This window comes from Cotesia glomerata, linkage group LG5 (assembly GCF_020080835.1).
Source record: "Cotesia glomerata isolate CgM1 linkage group LG5, MPM_Cglom_v2.3, whole genome shotgun sequence".
Lineage (NCBI taxonomy): Eukaryota > Metazoa > Arthropoda > Insecta > Hymenoptera > Braconidae > Cotesia > Cotesia glomerata.
Window position 1 is genome coordinate 14,534,621 of NC_058162.1, and position 25,124 is coordinate 14,559,744.

Here is a 25,124-nt window from a genome sequence, read left to right on the forward strand (position 1 = left end):
CAAGGTGTCCCAAAAGTCACGGACGCCATTGTAGCATCTGATGAAAAAAATAATTCTAAGGCGAAAAGTCCTTAGCCATTTTTCAATTAACCGCATAGATAATTAATTATTAATTTAAAATAACGTCTCTTCATTTGTTAGAGAGAGAGCGCCAGTGTCCAGTGAAGTATGTGCCAAACAAAGACACAACTAACTGTATGACTAACTAGCTTCTATAGCTAACGTAGTCACACATATTTACTTACACATTCACACGTGCAAGCGTCTTCGTTGGAACGCACTTGACTTGACACTAGCGCTCTCTCTTTAACGCATAAAAGGACGTTATTTTAATGAATAATTAATTATCTATGCGTCTGATTAAAAAATGGCTAAGGACTTTTCGTCTCAGAATTATTTTGTTTATCAGATGCTACAATGGCGTCCGTTACTTCTGGGACACCCTGTATAGAATATTATTTTTTAATTAGGTATTTAGCGGTAATGAATACAAAGGAATACATATGTTAAGTAAATAAATTCTAATTTTAATTTCTATTTATAATTATATTATTTAATTTTAAAAATGCTTATCGTAAGATGGACGGTGTAACTTAATGCATATCGAATAAGCAAAAAGGAAATTTGGTATAGACCGGGTAGCTCAAACGCTAGAGTAGCCGACATGTCTTCGGAAGGTTCTGGGTTCGAATCCCAGTCCAAGCTGTATTTAATTTTACACTATTTTTAAATATGGTTTTAATAGAGTCATTTTACCACCATATTACCATAAGTATGCCGCATTTTAAGCGTAAATATTCTAAATTTTTAGCGTGGATATATCGCTTTTTAAGCGTAAATATTCCGTATTTTTAGAGAAAATATTTCGCATTTTGAGCGTAAATTATTCGCATCTTTACGGTAAATGTTCCGTAATGTTTCAATGAAAAAACTGACCAAAACAATTGAAAGTATGCTAAAAAATTCAGCATTAATACTGTATAACTGCGACATTTTTTCGGCACTTACAAAACCGCTAGGGTTTATTATCAATTATCTATATGGGTCATTCCATGTCAAATCGACAAATGGTTGAAATCGACCCCCTCCGATTCGAATAAATTTTGGTGGAGAGTTTTGTCTCATCATAAAACAAAGTTCTGCCTAGGAAAAAATTTTTAAAAAACTTTTCTTGAGAGTTATGCAAAATTGAAAATTTTACTGTTTTTCTGGTTTTATAAGTTTATTTATTTAATATTTCATAATCTACTGTATATTAAAAATAAACTGCCGGTGCGAAAAAAGACGACACTTAGAGGTATGAGAAACAAATTTTTTGGAAAAAATCCTGAAAATTACCAAAATTGAAAAATTTTGAATTTTTCAAAATCGTAAAAAATGAACTTTGCAGTAAAATTTTGGGCTCAAAATTTTTAACTTCCCGCTAAGAAAATTTAAAATTTTTTAAAATCGGAAAGTTATTGGTTTCGTCCCGTTTTGTGAAAATCGAGTTTTCATCAGATATCGCCGTTTTAAGGTCACAAGAAGCTTTCCTGACTTTTCCCGCGATGGTGTTCGTGCGGCTGTGTGTGCGTGTGTTTTTTTTTTTTTTTTTTTTTTTTTTCTATAGAGGAGGTAAAATACATTTACGTACGCCAGGACTTGGTGTTGGTGCCAGGACTAGGTATTCGCCTGGGTATGTCGGACTCAGAAGTCAATATTATTTTGCAACAATACCGACTAAATATCCTCTTTTCTCCTTGCCCCATAGATGTTACAGGGAAGACTGGATCGGGACCGCATTGGCTTTACTTCAATCCAGTCCATGTTGTGTCTCACAACACCTACTTCTTGTTACTACTGGTTTCTAATCCCTTTCTGCGATTTTCCCTTTTCAAAGACGCTGCGCGTATGCTGCGACAGCTGACCAGTTTTCTTCTTTTTAGATCATACAGGTTACCAAGCTCTCAAGGGAGAGCGTGGTGCCTATCGTTTCTTCGGTGCTGCTTCTGTCGTCCTTCCATCGATCACACTCGAAAAACGTGTGCTCGGCGTTATCAATTTTGTCTGGGCAGTACTTACAGGTTGGTGTGCTGTGCAAACCCATCTTGAAAAGATAGGCATTGAACTGCCCATGTCCTGTCAATAGCTGGGTCAGGAAGAAGTCCGTGTCCCCTTGCTTCCGAGAAAGCCAGATGTTGATGTTTGGGATCAGGCGCGCTGTCCATCTGCCCGTCTCTCCTGATGTCCATCGGTCCTGCCACTCTTGCTGCGTTTCAACCTTTATCCTTGTTTTTGCCTCCTTTATGTTTTCTCCACTGCTTTTAGCGTCGTAAAGTTTTGCTCTCTCGAACACTAGTAAGTCGATGGGCGCGGCTCCCGGAATGACCAATACAGCCGCTTCGGAAACCGTGCGGTAGGCACATGCAACCCTGAGGGCACCTCGCCGCTGTACTGCCGCCATCTTTCGCTGGTAGGTCTTCTGATTTAATATGTTTGCCCATATCTCCGCTCCATAAAGCAGTACTGAATGGACTGCTTCCAAAAGGACTCTTCTCTTTTTGGTTCTTGGTCCCATAGTGTTGGTTATAATTCGTGCTAGGCTGGATACCGTCTTGCTGGCTTTCTTGCATGCACTGTCAAGGTGTTCGCGGAAAGACAGCTTCTCGTCTATCATCACCCCTAGATAGCGCAGGGCCCTCGTTGACGTCAGTGTTGTTCCTCCCATGTCCACAGCGAATGGTTTTGGGAACCATTTCTGACGTGTCAAAACGACCATCTAAGTTTTCTGTTTGGCGAGTTTTAGGTGATGCTTATCAAGCCAAGTCTCGACGGCGTCAATGGTTTCCCGAACTAGCAGTTCGGCCTTTATTACGCTGTCCACCACTATAGTGGCCGCAACGTCGTCTGCAAAGCCTGTTAGCTCTACTTGCTCTGGCAACGGGATTTCAAGAAGCTCGTCGTAGTCTGCGTTCCGTAGATCAGGCCCCATTATTGAGCCTTGCGGTACGCCAGCCGTTATGGCGTATTCTTGTGGGCCTTCAGTAGTTTCCACTATTAACTTTCTATCGTCAAGGTAGTTGTCGAATAGTGCCAGATTCTTTGGCTCCGCGTCAAACTTGTGCTCCAGAGCGTCTAAGATGTCTTCACAATTTGCGTTGTTAAATGCGTTTTTGACATCTAGCGTGAGGAGAAGACATACTTTACGAGCTTTGAGGCTACCAGACTATGCTTGTTTTTCTGTCTTTATGACTTTCTCGATCGCTCCGACTGTCGAACGACCTTTCCGGAAGCCATGCTGGTTGGTGGCAAAACCTCCAGCATGGTCGATGTCGTTGCGAAGTCTCCCTTGTATGAGCTTCTCGAGCAGTTTTACAGCAATGCCTAGCATACAGAGCGGTCTAAACGAAGAAGGTGTTACGGGGGTTCCCTTACCTTTGTCTGAGAGAACCAATCTCTGCCGCTTCCAGACCGCGGGAAACGTGTCAGTTGCCAAGCATGCATTGTAGGTGTTCAGAAGTATGTCTGGGTATTCTAGGGCTACAATCTTGATCACCGATGCCGGGATGCCATCAGGTCCAGGTGCCTTTCCTGTTTTGAGTGACTTGGCCGCGTCTTGTAGTTCTTTAGTTGTGAAGGGTGTTACTTCACTGTTTTTAGCGAAGTGTTCCTTCACCCGCGGCAGGTGTTTGGGGAAAAGCTCCGCTACAATGCTGTCCATTAAGGCAGAAGACTTCGGCACCTCTGGTGAAGCCTTTCCAAGTCGTTTGGCGACAATTTGGTAGGCTTTACCTCAGATGTCATTGTCGAGATTGTCGCAGATCTCTTTCCATAACTTCACTTTACTTGCTTTGATGGCTCGGTTTAGCGTCTTTTTGGCCTACAATACTCTTTCGAATATAAGTTTTGGTTCGGAGAACGTTTCGCAGCTATCGTGGCGCGGTGACGTAGCTCATGACATCTTTTGTGAAGTTCTGCTATGTCTGTTGACCACCAGTATGCCGGCCCGTGGAAACTCCGGTTTTTTAGCCGCGGCATAGAGGCGTTACATGTGGCAGCAATCTCCGTCATTGCATTTAGCACTGCCTCTTCCGTCTCCCTGCAGATATCCGGAGTCGAATTATTCTGAAGGGTAGACGAGCTCCGTGTAAGTGACGTTTGTAGTTCTTCTGGATTAAGCTTTCTGGTGTTCTACTTCTGCTGTTAGAGGACTCGTTGTGGAGCCGAAACAGGTGCCAATCCAACGCAGAATGTCACATACTGGTGATCTCTACCACTGTATTCTACGGATACAGTCCAGTCCTCAATCATATTGGCTATTCTTTGAGTTGCCAGCGAGATGTCAAGGATGGATTCTTTATACCCCGGTCTTCTAAAGGTTGTGGTAGTTCCAGTGTTCAGTACTATGAGGTCAAGTCTTGCTGCAAAGTCTGCTACTTCGTTACCTCTGGTATCAGAGAAGTCAGCACGATGATTTCACTGTCAAGCTTGCTGATGGTGTCTTCTATGTCTGCCAACTTCTGGCGGAACACATTAATCCCTTCGTTAGGTGAAAGATGCTCATCAAGTCGGTCATAGTGGTCTTTATCCACACGAAGCCTGCTCCGCTTCCGTTGTTGTTGACGGTGATCTTCTTCGAGTTTACTATCCAGATTGCTGATGTGCCAGACTTATCAGCGAACCATGTTTTACCTTCGATGTTTAGATAATGTTCGCAGATGAAGCAAACGTCGATCTTCTCTTTCAAAACTCGCTGGCGAAGTAAGTTCTGCGCCAATGCACATCTATTCAGGTTTCCTTGTAGTATGCGTATCATTTCTGCCTTCTTTTAGCTTCGGCAAGTGCGGTGCGGAATGCCTTACAAGCCCCGGAGCCAGAAATGTGACATAAGCCATCTTGAGCTTCCTTGTCCGGTGTACAGAGGAAGCATTTTGGCTTCTCCGTGCAGTCTGCAGATTTGTGGTTTTCTCCAACACATTTATAACAGCATTTGCTTCTGTCCGGTCCCGTACAGTTTCTTGTTTGATGTCCAAAACCAAGGCATTTAAAGCAGCGGGTTACTTTCGTAACTGGGCGTATGCGACAGTTAACCCATCCGATCACTATATGGGCCTTGTCAAGGATCTTGATCGCGCTAGCCTCATCTATCTAGCAGAAGGCTGCCCGATTTCCTCGTGGTGTAGGTTTTGTCAAATAAACACGTTTTATCTCCAGGCTGTCGGTAAAGTCACGTTTGAGTGCTTCACGGACGTCGCTTTCGGTAGGGATTCCATCCAAGTCAAGGATCTCGATCGTTGTTTTTGGTGTGAGCGTTCTGACTCTACCGATGTTAGCGGTTGCTGTTTTTATCGCAGCTGTGAAAACAGCCGTGTCTTCAGTCTTGCGACTCATTTCTAGAAGAACGCCCCGGCGCATCGTTTGCTTGATAGACTTTATGCCTACTCCAGTCTCTGTCGGGTTAACTTTGGCCTTAATTTCCTTGAGAAGGTCGGCGTACGTTCGCCCTTCAACTGGTTGGACAAGCACATCCTTTGTTCTTGTCTTTTTCCTCCTTAGTTTCTTTGGACCACCCTTACTTGGCTGGTTTTGGGATTCAGTAGGTTTTGCCGCTGGCTCCTGTTCAATTTGCTTCTTTTTCTTTTGCCAAGTCACTTTGGTCCAGGTACCATCCCGGGTTGTCTTTTTCTGTGCTGGATTGTCAATTGCTGAAGAAGGGCTGGGCGTGGACAGCTGCCTCTTCTTGTTGTTGTCTTTTCCTTGCTGTGGTGGTTTTTTAGGAGTGACCAAGAGTGGCTGTGGTTTTTTGGTCAGACTCGGAGTTGTATGAGTCGTTGACGCCGACACGCCTGGAGATTTGTTGGCCAGCCTATATGCCGTGGTGATGGAGGTCACCAATTTCTTTATCTCATGGTGGAGATTTTTCTTGTCTTTGATGAAGTCGGCTAACTCTTCGATCTTGCTGCCAAGCCGCTCCATTGGTGACTGTTGGCCAGTGACGGTCGGTGCAGAGTTAATCCTTCCTCGGTAGGTTTGCATAGTGACGGGAGCAAAAGGTCCTCCACTTTTTGGAGGAACTTTTAATAGCTGTCCATCTACTTCCATCTGGGTTGTTGTCTTACTCTCTGGCATTACTATACAGCAGAGCCATGGGGTCCAACCCGCTGGCCAAAGTGTGTGTGTGTGTGTGTGTGTGTGTGTGTGTGTGTGAAAGTATGTGAAGCGCTTATAACTTTTGAACGGCTCATCCGATTCTATCGCGGTTGGTGCCATTTGAAAGGAATTGGCCAAACTTAGATTTTGAGTATAATTTGAACCGATTTGGATCAGTAGATTTTGAGAAATCTTGAAAAAAATAAGAAAAAAAATTTTTTCCAATGTGGTTTTTTTGGATTACTTTTAAACGGCTCCACCGATCGATAACAAAAACTAATCAGCTCTAGACAATAAAAAACTACGTCGATCGCTGCCAAGCTGGTCGAAATCGGTTAATTCGTTCGAGAGATATCTTGAACGAAAGAAAACCGAAAAAAGTGTTTTTTCGAAATTATGCCGAAATTTTTTGTTCGATCAATTAAAACCTGAAAATTCTTTATGAGGCTGATAAAACTGCGCCGAATGCCGCCAACTGCGTGAAAATTGGTTGATCTATTCAAAAGTTATTGCGGTTTGAAAATTCCAAAAGTAGTGTTCTATGAAACTTCTTCGAAGAGCTCAAATGCATAGAAATACTATGTCTTTGAGCTCAGCGAGCTCAAAATATCACATAAATTATATTTTGAGCTCAAAAATCTCAAAAACGTCATAAGTACAATTTTAAGCGCCCAGGTATGGAATTAGCGGGAAGTTGCAGGGCCTTTAGGATTGACCGTTTTCCTAATTTTTTTTTAAGTGGACAACATTGTAAAAAATTTTTCACAAATTCCAAATTGGTTATTCTTAGTGAACTCAGTTTCTTTTTCTGATTACCCCCGAAAAAGTGAATTCACCGTGATGAACCAGTTCAAAGCGACTGGATTTCAAGCTAAATGTCAGTTACAACGCTTTGAGTTTATTTTCACAAAAAGTCTTGCTCAACGTCATCTGATGTTCACCGTCGAATCACTAAATATAAATGAATGCTTAACCGTCAAATATCCAATAATTTATTAAAAATTACTGTATTACAATCGTAAGAACACAACTGGTAAGGAAAATACTTAAATTAATTTCATATATTATTAGTATTTGGTACATGTTTATTATAACTTATAAAAGTTAGTAGGATGTTACATCTGATTATGTTCTAATTTGTATACATCATGGTATGCATTTCGTATAAGCGCATAAGGGAAACAACTTTCGAGAAGATCCATCGTTAAAAATGGTGACTCCTGAACGATTTCATCAAGCAACAGATAAATAGACTCCCTGTTTTTTATAGTTTCTTTATCGACTTCTTGACCGAGTCTGAGTAAACTGGATGAAGCCAACGCTAGAAATTCTTTCATTCTATCTTCAATATCATTTTGACCACATATTGTAAAAAGTGCACCAAATATATTGTTGATAGCGGTAGCAATGCAATGTATATTATTTGAATGTCCTTCTAAAGATGCACGATAAAATGAATTTTCATTACGAGCTAGTCTTGGAATAGAAACCGCCACAAAAACCATTAAAAGACAAACTAGTAAGTGCTCATCTTCATCAACTTCTGTTTTTTGGATCTTGAGTGCATTGGTGAGTGTCGGATCGACTTTACACATCAAGCCGGCAGCTGAAGTCATTTCAGAAACTAAACGCATCGGATCGCCTGATGGTAAATGATGTCTAAAATCTAGGATTGAACTCAAGAGAAATGGTATACGTTCTTCTAAAACATCAACCAAAGCAGCTTGTGCGAGCTGTCTAAAACTAAGAATGACACCAATTATTGTAACTCGTTGAAGAACATTTTCAACATGTTGTAGCCGTTTGAATTGCTCCTTCATAATTTCAGGTTTGTCAAAATTAGTTCTTAAAGCTAGAAGAACTTCTTTATTACTAGCAACAAGTTTTTTTAGTTCTTGCACTTGACTAGAAATATGCCACATGAGTGTTTCATTGAGCATTTTCATCCCATATGGACCAATAAGCTCGGTCAAAGCTCTTAACTCATTTATATCTGAAAATTCTTCTGCATTGAATGGTATTGAGCCTTCTACTGACAAGCTTACGAAGGCTCGTTGATTAGATGAATAACATATATTTCCAGCACTAACCCGCCTTAATAAAACTTCAGAATACCATTGTGTATACAGAGCAGCAATAGTTTTATCACCATGACTATCTAATGATTGAGTTTGTTGAAGGAGTGCGTTATTAAAGACTCTAGTTATATCAATATGAACATAATTTTCAACTGTTTGAAGTACGTTCATATATGCTCGAACACTCACAAAAAGTTCAGATGGTTTTGCTATTTCATTAGCGTCTGGATTAAACATAACCATTCCAACTAGAGCTCTAGAAAATCTTGTTTCAAGATGTTGATTCATATACTCTTTTGGTGCAAATGTGTATTCCCAAACATTGATTGTAGGACAAAAATTGATTGCGTAACAAAGTTCAGTCAGTGCCATATGCAATTTATCCATGGTCGTAAGTTCTTCTCGAGTTTTTCTGTAACTTTCTAATCCAGGTTTGTGAATTTCATAAATATTTTTTTTACTTTTGTCTTTTTTTTTACGATTTACAACTTGTGAAATCAACTGAGCACAGTGTTTCGGTAAGAGTTTGTCACTCATATTACATTGTTCATCACAAATAGTGGTAATGATATTTTTAGCTTCTTTTGCCATTTCGTCAAGAAACATATTAACTACTGAAAGACTTCGCTCTCGAATATGATGACGTTCTTCAGGACACAGCTCATGAGTACAACTTTGGAAATGACTACAAATAAGTGGAAAAGCAACGATATATCTATTTTGAGCTGGGAATTCGAGACACATGTGGAATTGATCTTCAAAAATTTTACTGTAGAAGCAGAAAATGGAAAGATCTGAAGTTTCAATAAGCATTTCATCAAGATTATCAATCATTTTTGTATGAAAAATTATGGTATCCATAAAAGATGCTAACTCACGATTATCTGTAAGATTCATATTACACTTATTAACGGACATATATGCTTGCAATCTAATCCAATCAAGTCTTAATGGACGAAAATCGAATAAATCATTATCTTCGACTTGTTTTATCGATACATTAGCTATCACCGAACACAAATCACTTAGAATAGCTCCTTCTTCTTCTGGACAAATCGGCAGATTTTGAATAATTTGATGAAGTGCGGGAGCATCAAAAGTAGCTAAAAACTGAACATAATAACGTTGGAGAACTTGAGAATATTTTCGGACGAGAGCTCGTAACTCTTCACAATGAAACAGAAGTTCTGGAAGTTGTCTGTCTACTAAATCTTCGTTTCCACGCCCTTTTGCTTTCCCTTGATTCGGTGGGTTATCTCCATGCCTTAAAACCCATAAAATTTCATCTCTTGAATGAGATAATCCCATGAATACTAATAATGCTTTAGGACCTAAAAGGCCTGGTTGATCGGTCAATATTAGCCCTAATTCTTTTAGAGCCGTCCTTAGAAATTTTCGCCTTTCTCGGTGCCGGTAGCTGGATTTTTGAATCGCCTGGTTATAACATTCTTTTATTTCTGAAATCCTTTTGCTATAACCTTTAATTGTTTCAAAAAATAACTGAATATATTGATGAATATATATAACTTCATCGCGAAACAGTACTAAGACCCATCTAGATTCAAGAGCAGTAACCCACAATTTATTTGGTTGCTCTTGATTTAAAACTGAATGACACAATGTAAAGCCTAGTATAATCCACTTTTCGATTTTATCGAGACTTAATGTTTCACAAGACATCATATCAGTAGCTGCAGGCTTTAATATTTGCCCTGGACTTCCGATTAAGCTTAATTTTTGATCTGCTCTCCAATTATCAGCAGACAAATTTCTACTTGGATAAATGATCCAAAGCGAGTTTAAAGCATTTATTAATAATTTTGAATGCGGAATGAATTCTTCAGAGAGTTTTTTAAGCGGTGCATCATAATCCATAATCATCTGACCTAATCTTGGAAAACTATGATCTGATTGATTATGAACCATTTCATGAGCTGCATTAAAAAGACCTAATACTGCTTTGCGATCTTCTACTTTAGAAAGTAAAATCATAAGAGTTGTGTAAATGACCGTTAAATCTAAATATGCTTTTGTTAGGTCAAAATTAAGAGTGATATCCATGTTTACACCACAGGCATCCATCGTTGTTAATAATTCACTAACATTATCTTTGAAATCTAACAAATCAACAAATGTATAATAATATAAGGACAATGATTTTATGATTTCATTTTTTAAATTTGTGATAGTTTGAAGTCCTTTAATATCAATGTTCGGAAATTTTCGGACGATTAATTTAATAGATGATTCGAGTGTTTTATCAGATAAAAAAGCTGGTTTAGATTTAGCATCACTACAAGCTTTTTTAATATTATAAATACGAGTTAGCATTCCCACACCTCGGTCATTGAGAATAATAAGTTTTTCGGCTAATTTTTGTTGGCTTGGAAGAACTGAACGAGCCATATTTTGTATTTTTTAGTGTGAATTTATGTTTGTAATATTTTAATATTAATAATAACGGTAGTAGTTACACCAAAGCCTTTATAGAAAGGGGGCTTCTTCCAATATTATTATAGTTCACTTTTGACGTTCACACAGTACTTGAAGCTGAAAATAAAAAAAATTAATCAATGTAATGAGAAATTAAACTATATAATAAAACATACATACTGAGTCATTATTGTGAAGTAACAAATAATGGTTGAATCAAAAACTATTAAATATTTAACTTAATTTTTGATCAGAATTGTTGCAAGTACAAAATACATAAACATAGCTCTTATTATATACACCGCACATAGGTCCAGAATAAAATTATGAAAGAAAACTAATTTCATTAGAAATAATACGAAATTTCACATATATTCACAGATAAAAATCAAGCATGATAATAAAAGCGCTGCCTACCGACGAAATGTTCAGACATGGCTGCGTTCAGGTTTACTAAGTTCTGAGCAGAGAGCTAACTTTATCTACCAAAAAATTAATTTCAGACACACTTAAATAAATATACCTTGCATTGTTTTATTATAGATTTAAAAAACAAATAATATAGTGTTACTTTAAGTTGTTGTTACAAGATATGCTAAGATCTGCCAAGAACTTAGTAAACTTGAACGCAGCCATTGTAGTCATGTGTGATGTCTCTAAATGCATCCAGCAGGTGACACTACCTGCCAGCAAAGCGCGAATTTAGATGTAATTTAGATTATCTTAAATATTTCATTAGTTTATAATTTATGTAAATAGTGAAATCTCCCAAATTAGAAAGTTTGTTTTATGTTGTAGAATATTATATATATATATATATATATTGTTTCAAATAAATTTAATTTATTATCGAGTAAAAAGGGACATTGTAGTCTAGTTCTGAGAAACCTTCGGTACTTAAGAATCTAAGGAAAAGTCATGAAAGTCACGTATGAGAAAAATTGTATGATCCCTTGTTTCAACGACTAAATAATAACGCTGTTATTATTTGCATTTAAATATTCAAATAATAAGTACAGTCGTCGTATATTCTGTGCATCGTCAAAACGGATCATCACGTATCGGCGCAATGGCAATTACAACCGCGCGATTAGCCGCGGCTCTAGCACGTGCCGGTGCTGATACTCAATCGGCACCGCCCCCTCAAAAATCTACCTAAAAATTAAAAAATCGTACATTACCTATGATTAATAAAAATTAATTTTTCAGCATGCTGAGTTCTCTGAAGAAGATGTCTTGGTGCAGAGTTTATAACCCTTGAATAATTGTTTTTATCTAATGCCCACACTTATTTACATAAAAACGATTTTTTTTTATTAATCACTTTGACTTAATTTTGAATTATCCAAAAAATTTATTCCTACTTTTTAGTTTGGTTTTATATAGAGGTAGTACGGTTATGAAAGCAATATTTTAAGAAATCCTCGAAACTTTGAATATAAGTCATTAAATGCATAATACATATGCTGTTAAAATTTGAAGACGATTTACCGTACCTAACATGAGATAATTGCAATTGAAAATGAAATTTTTTGTACATGAACATAGGAGAAGCGTAGGAAAATGACAGTATTTTTAATTTTTTCCATCGAAAGAATTTCACCACTCTATCGAAAGACTAGTAGATTGAAGAATATGATATTTCGAACAAGTAAAAAAAAAATGAAAATTATTTACCGTGTAATTTTCGAGATTAATTAAAATAAATTTCACTTTTAGAGGATTATTTTTAGGAGAGGGGGTACGAAAAACAGCCGCTAGTAACTGAAACCGTAGTGTGTGTGTATATGTATAGAGAATATAAAAGTCGACGAGTACAGTAACGTTAAAAAAACTTAACCTATAACCTTAGGTCTGTCGATACGTATAACATGGATAGTGAGCCAAAATTTTTTATCTGGACTGTCGCGAAGGTACTACCTTAAAGCGTGTTTTTTTTAACTATTACTTATTTTTTAATTTATGAATATTGTATTTTCTTTTTTTTTTTTCTAATTTTCCTGTCCATAATTAGAGATGTTCATTTGTAAAGCTTTTCTATATTCAGAGTTGTTCATTTGTGTATATGTCAAATAACCTTGATGTCTTTTATTTGAATTTTCTGAATTTAGATTTATCATCATTTTTTAATTCTCTTTGTATCATCTGTTTATATTAATTTCCATTTTTACAAAATTTAAATTGCTTTAATGGACTATTTTCTGATTTTAGGCCTTTTCAATTTTAATTTTGTATTATGATATGATCTAATAATTTAGTAAATGTCTTTATAGTTATTAGGGTGTATCAAAAAAAATAAAATTTTTTTTTTCTTCAATGGTGTTGAAAAGTTGAAAGTACATTCAAAAACAAAAATTTTGGTATCTATTAGAGCCCTTAATATTAATATTAAGATTTGCCTCAATATATTTCTAATTTTCCTATTTAAATAACACGGGAAAATATTTTTTTTTATTTTCGAATTTTAATTACTTCGGAATGGCTTGCTTACGCAACATCCCAGAAAAACGACTTATAGGAAATTTCACGCTCTAAAAAAAACATCTTGAGGTCGAAGTTCCTCAGATCAACCGTTTCAAAGATATCTGCGATCAAAAATAAATCACTTACATTCTGTTAATCCGAAACTTTAAACTTTTTTTTTTTGATTACTTACTCCATACGTGACTCACGAAAAACACAAATACATAAATATAAAGGTAAAAAATATCTAATAAATGATTTTTGGGTCCCCATCTAAAAATAAATCGTATGTGTTGTGTGTGTGTATGTGATCCTCTTAATATCTTTCAATAACTTTTGAACGGCTCCACTGATTTCATCGCGGTTGGCGCCATTCAAAAGGGCTTGACCCAACTTAGATTTTGAATACAATTTGGACCGATTCAAACCGGTAGATTTTGATGTCAAAAAAACTACAAAAAAAATTTTTTTCCAATGTGGTTTTTTTTAGAATAACTTTTAAACGACTCTGCTGATCGATTCCAGAACTAATCAGCTCTTAACATCAGAAAATCACGTCGATCACCACCAGCCCGGTCGAAATCGGTTGATTCGTTCGTGAGTTAGGCGGGAGTGACTATGACTCTCTGATTTTTTTGCGTGTTGCGAAAGCATTACGTTTAGATTTTGGAGATCATGATTATAGCAAGTAACGTTCTCTCCGTAGGTCCCACCATCGATTTAAACTTGAAGATTCTTTGTGAGGTTTCAAAAATTGCGTTGAATGCCACCAACCGCGTGAAAACCGTTTCATTCATTCAAAAGTTATTGCGGTTTGAAAATTCAAAAAATAGTGTTTCATTAAACTTCTGTCAGACTTTTGAGCTCGGAGAGCTCAAAATGACACGAAAATTATATTTTTGAGCTCAAAGAGCTCAAAAACGTAATTAGTGCAATTTTGAGCGCTTAAGAGCATGTAATACAGTCTGTTGTCGGTAATTCAGTTTGGACTAGTGATAACAAATAACAATTGAATATATCGGATTGTTTATTTGAAACACATAAAATGCACTGAAGATTATCAGGCTGACTGTCAATACTCTTAACACTGTTCAAAAAAATTAAACTATAGTTTATTTACTATAGTAAATGAAAGTTTTTGTTGATAATTAGTTTTCTATTCAAATCTAGTTGCATTTTAATAATTCTGTCTTATAAGTAATCTAAACTAAAGTAAAGATTAACCAAAAAATTAAATCAATCTCAAAGATTATATTGGTTGTAAGTTTATGAGTAATTTCTTTATAGTAAAGTTTATTTACTTGAATATATGATGGGCCCGGAGATAAGGCAGTTTTACGCGCGAACTCTACCTATTTATTTATCATTTTGTTATTTTTTTTCAATGATTAAATTTAAAAATAGAAGAATCAATTTACAAAGGACTATTATTAACATACTCCGGCCAAGTTTAATAATTTTTTGTTCAAAAATTACTTGGTCAAAAAGCGTCTCAGTATTTTGTCCAAAATTTGAATATTCTCTGTCCTACATGTTCTTAAGTATGGAATTAGCGGGAAGTTGCAGGGATGGTCTACAAATATAAATAATGCTGTGAAGCGGGAAAGAATAGGAGTTACGGTAATTATTACGTGAAGCGTTCCACATTCACGTAACAGGATATTGGTAGGAAAGGATTGAGAAAGGAATGTGAAGAGGATCATCTTAATGTGAGTTTATAGAATATGCGAGAAAAAATTATTAGATAGCTCGGACTGGGATTCGAACCCAGAACCTTCCGAAGACATGTCGGCTACTCTACCATTTGAGCTATCCGGTCTATACTAAATTTCCTTTCGCTTATTCTATATACATTAAGCCACACCGTCCATCTTACGGTAAGCATTCTTACAAATATAAATAATGCTGTGAAGCGGGAAAGAATAGGAGTTACGGTATGTTCTTTAGGGTCAATCGTTTTCCTAATTTTATTTGTAAAATCATTTGAATTCTGTTAATCTGAGTTTTCAAACTTTTTTTTTCTTATTTACTCTATACGTAACTCACAATAAGCACAAGTACATAAATATAAAGGTTAATAATATCAAATAAATGATTTTTTGTAATGCCAACCGCGAAACTTGGATTTTCGAGCTATAGTTAGAAGGGGTAAAATGAATGATATCTGGACATCTATAGTTGAGTCTACTTTTCACGCACACATATCGATAAATAATATCTCGCTCTCTATCTGTCTCTGCATTTCCGCATGGATGCTAAAAAGCACTAGGATGTTTAGTGTTATGTCCTGCGAGGTTACTAGATTCGCCGATGATGACACCTCGTGGACAAGTGGGTTGTTTATTGTCACGCGGGATTTTATTTTATAATTCAATTTGAAATATACTTAAAAATGACTGATTGAGATTGTGTGGCAAGGTATGATTTTAAATGATAAGAGTTCAATTGAACTTAATGTTGATGTTTATTTAGAAATCGGAGAGATGGAGTGAATAGTTACAGCTCTCGGGGAGAAGTGAAGTCACAAAGTCTCAACTCTGACTGCTCAGCTTCACGTTCCCCCACTATGGTTACACGTATACACCTATACTATTGCTAGAACTACCCTTATACATAGTGCGTAATATACTATCTTACATGTACTTATATAAACTTATTTATATATAACACTTATTATTTGCGGCTGCGGCCGGCTTACATATTCATGTACCTGTATTTACCTGGCTTTAAATTCAGCACAGCGACCTAGGGAAACCGCAGAAAACCTGGTCGAGGTCCAGACAGTAATAATAATATAATATCAGATCGTTGTTAACAATGATTATCCTTATCTATTATTTATTATTATTTAATTAACATATATTCATTAGAATCAATTAACGTGTTATAATTTTAAAAGGCTTTTAAGGTATTATCTGCTCAATAAATTATATCAGATGCGGAATTTACTTTAATATTTGCTAATCATTTCTAAATTCAATTTAATACCATTTACTATTCAATTATTCCAATATGTAATTAAATTTGTCTAAAACCATTGTGACATTAAATCCATACATACATACACATGTTGTAGCTTCTAAATACTCATTTATTTATGTTATTTAGTTACTTAAAATAAAGTGGATAAATAAATTATTATTGATTTATTTTGTTGTTAAATTTAGTTGTAGTGCCTTGTTTTTTAGAGAACAAGAGACCGTTGAGTTTCCACACGTGTCTTTTATGGCTTTTCTTTTAAGGACTTGAAGTTGTCATGTGGCAAGGACACGTTCTGTGTTTACTCAAAGATTTTATGGTTTTTCAGAACCTAATACAATATTCCTTTCTATTATTTTCTCGACATTAAAGTTTCTCTTTCGAAGACACGTGTGCACTCAACGACCAAACTCAGCAATTAAATAAAATATTAAATCAACTAGGAATTCTGAATCTATTTAAAATATAAATATAAATTTAAATTATAAATGTAACTAATTAACACATTTAAATCATGGTTTATCTGACAAGTAGTGTCACCTGCCAGATGCAGCCCAAAGCATTATAGTTATTACGACATAACATTAGTTTCGTTTATTTCTACAATCGTCCGCCAGGGAGAGTATGAATCGAAAAAAAAAAATCTTTGCGACAAGTCGATTCTTGTAAACAATTTTACTAATATTTTAGTTTGTCATTTATTCACGTGTGACAGTTCATAAATGAATAAAATTTTATTTGCATCCTCTCAAATCCGAGTTTCGCCGTTGCTATTACAAAAAATTTTGTTCGATACAAATCCGCAAAGGTTGGCATTTTGGTAATAAACTTGAAGTGATGACACTCGTCTGAGATTATAAATACATTCTCAACAAAACCAATGCACTTATAATCTCAGCCTCGTGACGTCACTTCAAGCTTACCAAAACATCTACCTTTGCGCAGGCGTATCGAAAATAACTATTTGAGTCCTCGTGTAGAAAAAAATCGTCTTAAAAGTGTCTTAAAAATGTCGTTTTTTTGAGATCTTAAACGTGACAAAAACCAAGACTGTTTTTAGACTCTTTTAAGACATCGAAACCCAATTCCGAGAGCAGATTTTTCAAATTCGGTTCTCAAATTTGTTATGAAAATTAATTTTTCGACATTTTTTAGACGATTTTGCAAATTTTTAACCACAACATTTTTTAGTACGCTCTTTTCAAATTGAATTCGAAATTGTAAAAGAATTATTATCCGACAATTTTAAGACTTTTTTGAAACGCTCCGTTTTAATGTTCCGGGGCTCTGTCGCTGTGAGTTCATCTTAAAATAATCTCAAAAATTTTTTTTGAGATTTTTTTAAGACTATTTTAAGATTTTCTCAAGATTATTTTAAGATTTCCTTAAGACTATTTTAAAACGGACCACAATAATGTTCCAGAGCTCTGTCCCTGTAAGCTCATCTTAAATTAGTGTTTGAAAATTTTATTAAGATTTCTTAAAGATTTTTGATCGCAGATATCTTTGAAACGGTTGATCTGAGGAACTTCGACTTTTGAAAGTTTTTTGTAGAGCGTGAAATTTCCTATTGATCCTCTCTCTGGGATGTTGCGTAAACAAGCCGTTCCAAAGTAATTAAAATTCAAAAATAAAAAAAAAATTTTCCCGTGTTATTTAAATCGGAAAATTACAAATGAATTGAGGCAAACCTTAATATTAATATTAATATTAAGATTAATATTAATATTAAGGGCCCTGATAGGCGTCAAAATTTTTGTTTTTACATGTACTTTCAACTTTTCAACAACATTAAAAAATAAAAAAATTTCTTTTTTTTTTTAAACACCCTAACAGTTATCTATAGTTATTTGATTTTGTTTATTTTGAAGACTGTAATTATCAGGAGACTAATTATTCGATTGATTATCTTTTAATTGAAACATCAAATTTATTTGAAATATTTTATTTGTAAATTTTTGAATACTCAATTTATTTCTTTGGTGATTTACCATAAAAAAAATTTTTATCTTTCATTACCTCTATATATAGTACTTTTTTTTTTTTTGATAAATTTCTATAATTATGTTTGTCTGAGCTCACAGTTATTTATTTTATGTGAATTTTCTTCATAGTTTCATTTATTTTTTTTATTTTCCAAAGATATTTTTTATTGAAATTTTCAGATGTCCATTTGTCCATATTGAGAATTTTTTAATTTACTCGAATCATTGCCAGCCGTTGCAAATCAATGACGATGACTGTAATTAATGTGTAGATTAATTATAAATACTTAAGTAACAAATAACATTTTTTTATCTCAATAGAAAATATAATAATAAGTACACTTCTTACAAAAATTAAGGGAGCAAGATAAAATCTAAATTTTTGGGGGATTTTCAACAGGCTGTAAATTTTAGAAAAATGGTCGTACAGTAAATAAAAAAAATCAAATTGTAAATCTAAGTATCTAGTTTTTGGATCGGAGTTTTTTTTTGGAATTTTTTTTCGAGTTATCTTTAGAAAACCACTGAAAAATAAATTTTCGAAATTTTTTTGGTTTTTTTTTAATCTATGCACTTGGAAAAAATTTTTTTGACTCAATCTCTATATGGACCGGATAAATTATTTATACTCAGTTTTAATTTGTTTTTTTAAGATCTCGATACGAGCATTTGTCACTGAGATATCGGTGTTTAAATGGAAAAAGATCATTTTGTCTTTGATTATCAATATCTCAGCAACCAATGATTGCACGGAAAATTCAAGGATGGTTTCGAAAACTTGAATAAATTCTTTACAAGAATTGGCTATTGATTTAAAAAAAAAAAATTTTTTTTCAATCATAACATGAATTTGAAAAAGCAACCAAAAAAGGGCTTTTCGTATTTTTTTGGAAAATCAAGCGCCTTATCAAAAATATCGCGGAAACGACCAATGTTTAGTGTAACTTTTACAGTTCAACATACCCACAAAAATCCTGCAAAGTTTCAATTTGATCCAGCTAATCGTTTTTTTGTCCCACTCAATTGAATTTTTGATAAAATTAAAAGAGCAAGATTTTTGCTCCGAAAAGGTTACAATTTTTATTATGAAGAAAATAAATTTTTAACTTCCCTCTAAGAAAATTAAAAATTTTCATTAATTGGGAAGTTATTAGTTTTACCCTGTTTTTCGAAAATCGAGTTCTCATCAGATCTCTACACGTATGAGTCGAGGACTTAATATTAATATTAAGGGCCCAAACTTTCAGCAAATTTTTAACTTTGTAACAGGGAAAATTGAACTTCCCGGGGTCATTATCGACCACTTAATTAACGCACGGTAGGTCAGGACTTTCCCTTACCTTTCGATTTTTGACAAGTAGTTTCGACTTGTCACCGGGCGTGCTAATCGAAAGTCCCCACTACAGTCCCCGGAAAATGAAGCGCGGGAGCGAAGATAGGAAAGTTGGAGAGCACGAGAAGAGGTTATAAAAACGCCGGGTGTTGTGTCAAGGCTCTTTCTTCCGGCAAATTTTTGCGAGTACGTTAAGTAACTGTGTTCCAGCGTGGGATAATTTTCTAAGACAAGTAAGTAGTTGATTTCTTAAGGCTTCACGAATGAAACGAAGCGATTAATTTTTATTGTCTGGTATTTTGTTAAAAATTACTTGTCGTTAGGCCATTTGGCTGACGATCTTCGTCTTATTCGAAATATTTATTTACTGGAATTTCTAGGATAAATTGATCGAGGATAAGATTGGGAGCTGGGTGTAATTTGGAGATACGAGTTTCTGGAGCCTTGGAAGTCAGTAGGCACAGTGGAGCCGATTCCGTCATTTTCTTTCTACTGGGAAAAGATTTCATCGCTGGAGTACCGGTTTCAGTTGTCAGGTATTCTAAGTTATTTTAGGCCAAATTAATTAATAATCTAATTAAGAGGCCAAAATAATTAAATTTGATTTTTTGAGCGGTCATCTTGGTATTAGCAAATTCGTACCTTAGTTTCTATCGCCAAGGTCAAGTAGTTAGTTTTGTCGCTAGACTTTTATATTTAATAGATAAATTGTTAATTTATTGGTGAAGAAATTATTAGTAATTTATTATAGGCCTGTTGGCTATGATAAATTAATTTTAGTTAAGAATTTTCGAGACAGAAATTAATTAAGAAATAGCGCCTAGAATTTATTTAAGGAGAATTAAGAATTAAAATTAAGTTAGTGAAGGTCATTCTATAATGCTCCACGGTGGTAATTTTGTTGAGACGTTTTAGAATTTCAGAGTTGAATTTAAGAAATTGTGTTAAATTAGATTTAGGCCGGTGGGCTAAATTTAATTAATTTAGTTAATTTAGCGAAGGTATTTATTGAGAAATTTAGTGAATTTAGAAAATTGATTACCGAACTTGTTAAGAAAATTATGTAGTGAGCTTTGTTAAAGATTATTTAGCGGAGATCAAGAAATGAAATAAATCAGTGGATTCATTAGAATAAATTGATTGATAACTTTAGTAGAAAATTTAGTGAGTTGGAAATGAATTTAGTTAAGAAGATATATTAATGAATTTAATGAATTAAAATCGAAGGTCAGAATTTTGTGTTAAGAAATTGTTAGTCGTAATTTTGGAATTTTGGAAAAAACGAAATATTGAGAAGTTTTATTGGGTAAAATATGTTGTTTGTTATTCCGTCAGTTGGACGAGGGTTAAGGAATTAAGAATCTAGATGCGTAATGGTCTATGATTAAATTTAGAAATTAGGAATCTAGATGCGTAATGGTCTATGATTGAATTAGGAAATTAAGGATAGATGCGTAACGGTCTATGATTGAATTAGGAAATTAAGGATAGATGCGTAATGGTCTATGTGGAGTTAAGAAATTAAGAAGATAGATGCGTAATGATCTATAGTTGAAAGAATTTAAGGATATTTAGTTGTAAGTTTTGGCAAGTGCCTGCGTAGGTGAGAGGTCCTCACAATTAAGTAATTGATAGGTTAATTCTAAGGGTAATATTATTAAGGAATTTTGTTAAAATAAAATTGTTTACATTGAATAAATAATTAAATTGTTAATAATTGTTTCTCAGTATTAATTTTTCAGCCTTTCTCAACTTCTCACGACCCGATCTTTCCTTCTCATGCTCCCCGGTTTCTGGGACACCGAGTATAAAATGCCAGTGGCGCCCTTTTCAAAGAGGAAAGGGGTGACCAATTGGACAGGGCTAACCACCCCGTTACAACTTCTCACTAAGAAAATCAATGATTTTCGAAAAATCGAGAAATTATTGGTGTGTGTGTGTGTGTGTGTGTGTGTGTGTATACAAAATTTTAAATGTAGGTATGTTTAAATGTAGGTTTATTTTGTATGTATGTATGTATGTATGTATGTCACCCTCTTATAACTTTTGAACGGCTTGACCGATTTCTTCGCGGATGGTGCTATTCGAAAGGGCTTGACCAAACTTAGATTTAATTGAATACACTTTGGACCGATTCAAACCGGTAGATTTTGGAAAATCTCAAAAAAACTACAAAAAAAATAGTGTGTGTCAGCTCCGACGCACGACTGGAGTTTACTACTTACGAACGATTATATAAAATATTTAGATTAGTAAATGATGGTAAATGGAATTAACTATTATATTATTCGAAGCATACATGATACATTAATTTTCATTAATTATGCGACTAATTCGTCAAAGTAGCTAACTCTATTAACTTGTTAATATTTTTAAATCGCAAATTAATATCGATAGATATAAATAAAAAAATTATGTATAAACTCCAATAAACTCCAAAAAATTGTTTAAGGAACAATTTTTCTTTTAAAAATCATGATTCGTATCAGAGATTGAAATTTCATAAAAAAATTTTCAATTATCTTATGAACAACGCATTTGTTTATAACAATTTTTTAAACAATAAAAGGTAAAAATTTAAAAAAGTTATTTCCGTGCAGCTTCTGACAACATAAAAACGGATCATTAATAATATTTTGGAAAAATAGATTTTTTTGATGATTAATTTAAGTTTTTAAATTTGCAGCAACGAAAATTATTAATAAAAAATTGAAAAATAAAAATTTTTTAATTTTTCAAACGGGGATCTATTCTGAAGCCTTCCAAGAATTTCTTCAAGAGAGGAAAAAAATCTCAAATAGTTATAGTTTAACAATTATCACACTTGCAATGTACATGCTCAAGCAGAAAAAAAATTATTAATTAACAATTGCATAACTAATTGAAAAATTGTGATAGAAATTTTTTCAGGCGGATTATTCGTTTATTGTTGTTCATTTATCTATCCAGTAAGCCCCTGATTTTTTTCATTTCTTAAATTTTATATTTAATATGCTAAAATAATTTTTATCAATCAAGTGTTCAAAGTAGACATGGCTTACGCAAGCCAGAGCACCCATTTTCGGCCGTATTTTCATCCCTCTGGAAAAATTATTAACCCTTCGTTGGTCGCGCTATGAGCGAATCGCCGCCTAACAACTACTCAACCTATAGAAACTCGCTATAGTGCGAGCGAGAAACTAAAAACAAGCGCGATCAACGAAGGGTTAATATTGGTCCTACAGTTCCGGGAGTCCAGACTTTTTTCTGAGAAATTTTCTCCTCTTTTTGAATTTTTAAAATCCTTATTAGTTTTTAAGATATTTGTAAAAAACTAAACCCCCTTTTTATCATAACTGATAAGAATTAACATTCTTAATAACCTTTGCAATTTTTGCAAGTGGAACTTCATTTTTTTCAAAAATCATTGAGATCCCATTTCGAATCGAATGACACCTCAATTATAATTTTCGAAAACTTTACTATCTCATTCGATAAGTAGGTTTTACTCTCCATATTTTTCTCATACCGGGCGCCTTATATGAAAATCGATTCTTAAGGAGCAAAATTTTTTTAAAATGTTTTTTTTAAATAACTTTTAAACGGCTCTACCGATCGATTCCAAAAACTGATCAGCTCTTAACATTTAAAAAACACGTCGATCGCCACCAGCCCGATCAAAATCGGTTGATTCGTTCGTGAGTCAAGACACAGGCCGTATGGCAACTTACATGATTTTATTGTTTTATTGTGGACATTTTAATATTATAATTATTTGTTAATAATATCTTGTCTTAAAATTAACTTATAAATTAAAAGTTAAAGAAAGAGATCATAATAATTTTTTACATCAGATTTAACTTAATCTATTTTCATTTTAGGTCTATAGAAACCTCGCGGTTTCAAATCACCGTTGTTCCACCAAAGGTACTGCAGTGAAACCACGGTGGAAAACTGAGTAACCACGGTGAGTTGCATCGTGTTTCCACAGTGTATTTGTTCTATTCTACCACCGTGGTTTTATAGTGTTTCCACGGTGGATCCTCCGAAATTGGTCGGTTCATCCACTGACGACAAGAAAAACAGTACGTACGGTGATTCCAGAGTCAAAATTAAAAACATATTTTGAGCCTCCACAACCTACTCGAGGATTTATAGGCTGAAATCATGGTTTTCGATTTTTTCAACTATGATGACGCGTATGTCAGAACCGTAATTTCAGTCTACAAGTGATATTTTTGTCCGCTTTTACCAAAGTTAGGCTGAAATTACCGTTTTAGAATCATAAATTGAGCCTACTGAGCCTACATTTCTACCGTAAAAAAGATCCTTATTGGTTAATATGATGTAGGCAAGGGGAAAAAAAGGAAAGGGGAATGGATTCAGAAAAAATGGCTGCTGCTAGCGGCATGCTATGACCGGCGCATGCCATTTGATAAAAAATGATAAAAAAAGGATTTTGCCAATGTCATATCTTTATTGTATTTATATTGTAGAGCTATCGCAAATTCAGACCGTGTGACTCTTAATTTAAACCTAACTTTCGCTAATTATAGAAATAACGTAAAAATCCGTTCTAACCTAGATTCGAACCCGAGCCGCGCGCTTGCCAGACCGATAACTAACCCCTACACCGTATACGACCGATAAGTTGGTTTTCATCTCATCATTCTCATAAGCTAAATTTATATGTTGATGATTTTTCTGAAATTTTTGTATCTTTCTCTACCCTGTTGAAAATAGTTTTCAAATTTTCTTACCTAACCAAAAAAAAGTTACGAGTTATTTAAAGAAAAATATGTTTTTTTTTGGAGTTTACTCCTTAAGAATCGATTTTCATACAAGGCGCCCGGTATGAGAAAAATATGGAGAGTAAAACCTACTCATCAAATGGGATAGTAACGTTTTTGGTGCGAATCATTTCTCGCGCACCTTTCACTTTTCAGTTGTATGTGTGTGTGTGTGTGTGTATTTTTTTTTTTTTTTTTTTTTTATCTTAGGGGGGAGAATCCTTTTTACGGATTCCAGGCATAGCTGTTCGGCCTGGATATGTGGCGACTCGACGCAGCGTCATACTAAAACTCGACGCTAACGCCCCTACCCACTAAACCCTAAACCCCTTTTCTTCTTTCCTCTAATCCCTCATGGAAACCGCCGTCAGACATTACTTCGTGAGGGGAGGATCTAGCTACTGCTATTCCTTCTGGTGGTTAAGGTGTTATTTTTCCTTCCTTCTAGTTTCTGTCATTTGCCCTTTTTCTTTCAATGGAACGCAGCTCTGTAATCACTTCGGTGGTAAACGTGCTTGTGGCGTTCCAGGCAGCTTCGGATGACAGCATTTCTTCTACTATTGACTCTGGTGTGATTTTCTTGTTCAGGATCTTCTCTAACTCATCACGCTGTAGGTTAAAACGAGGGCACTCAAAGAAAACGTACTCCGCATTTTCAGCAACTCTTGGGCAAGACGGACACTCTGGGGAATTATCGTGCTTAAAGCGATAAAGGTACTCCCGGAAACAGCCGTGTCCTGACAACATCTGGGTCAGATAGTAGTTGGCCTCGCCGTGATTCCGGTTAAGCCAAACGTCAATCCTTGGTATAAGTCGATGAGTCCATCTTCCCTTCTCCGCAGCATCCCATAGTTGTTGCCATCTTGCTATACTATGTTGTCGCTCTTCAGTTCTCAGTTCTTCAGCGCTCAGTGTAGATGATCTCTTTCGGTGGTATAGGTTCCGTCTTTCCTCA

The 25,124-nt window shown here is 34.9% G+C and overlaps 2 protein-coding genes and 1 long non-coding RNA gene across 8 annotated transcripts in view; 2 read left to right on the top strand and 1 right to left on the bottom strand.

Annotated features, from left to right (window-relative positions):
• Positions 1 to 25,124, top strand: part of LOC123265030 — a 52,575-nt gene that overhangs the window by 13,180 nt on the left and 14,271 nt on the right. The window contains exons 1-2 of one of the 5 annotated variants that reach the window (XR_006509481.1): positions 19,399 to 19,633; positions 19,781 to 19,936. The exons of 1 other annotated variant lie outside the window; for it this stretch is intronic. Coding sequence is in view for 1 of the 4 variants with exons in the window: in XM_044728611.1 (XP_044584546.1) it covers positions 12,512 to 12,553 (42 nt within the window). In the remaining 3 variants the exon portion in view is untranslated. Of the gene's footprint in view, positions 1 to 12,459; positions 12,554 to 19,398; positions 19,634 to 19,780; positions 19,937 to 23,260; positions 23,347 to 23,370; positions 23,465 to 25,124 lie in introns of those variants that run through there. 3 more of the 5 variants (XR_006509483.1, XM_044728611.1, XR_006509484.1) reach the window with 3 other exon arrangements.
• LOC123265029 (membrane-associated protein Hem-like) lies at positions 7,194 to 11,032 on the bottom strand. 2 transcript variants are annotated; one of them, XM_044728609.1, is made up of 2 exons: positions 10,821 to 11,032; positions 7,194 to 10,757 (listed from the first exon to the last, which is right to left on the bottom strand). In XM_044728609.1, the coding sequence occupies exon 2, from the start codon at positions 10,611 to 10,613 to the stop codon at positions 7,245 to 7,247; it is 3,369 nt and encodes a 1,122-aa protein (XP_044584544.1). In that variant the 5' UTR covers positions 10,614 to 10,757; positions 10,821 to 11,032; the 3' UTR covers positions 7,194 to 7,244. The 2 variants fall into 2 exon arrangements, with proteins under 2 accessions (XP_044584544.1, XP_044584545.1); XM_044728610.1 differs by having other exon boundaries at positions 10,817 to 11,032.
• On the top strand, positions 15,482 to 16,047 carry LOC123265031. Its single transcript, XR_006509485.1, has 2 exons — positions 15,482 to 15,877; positions 16,003 to 16,047. It is a non-coding gene; the product is annotated as an uncharacterized LOC123265031 (long non-coding RNA).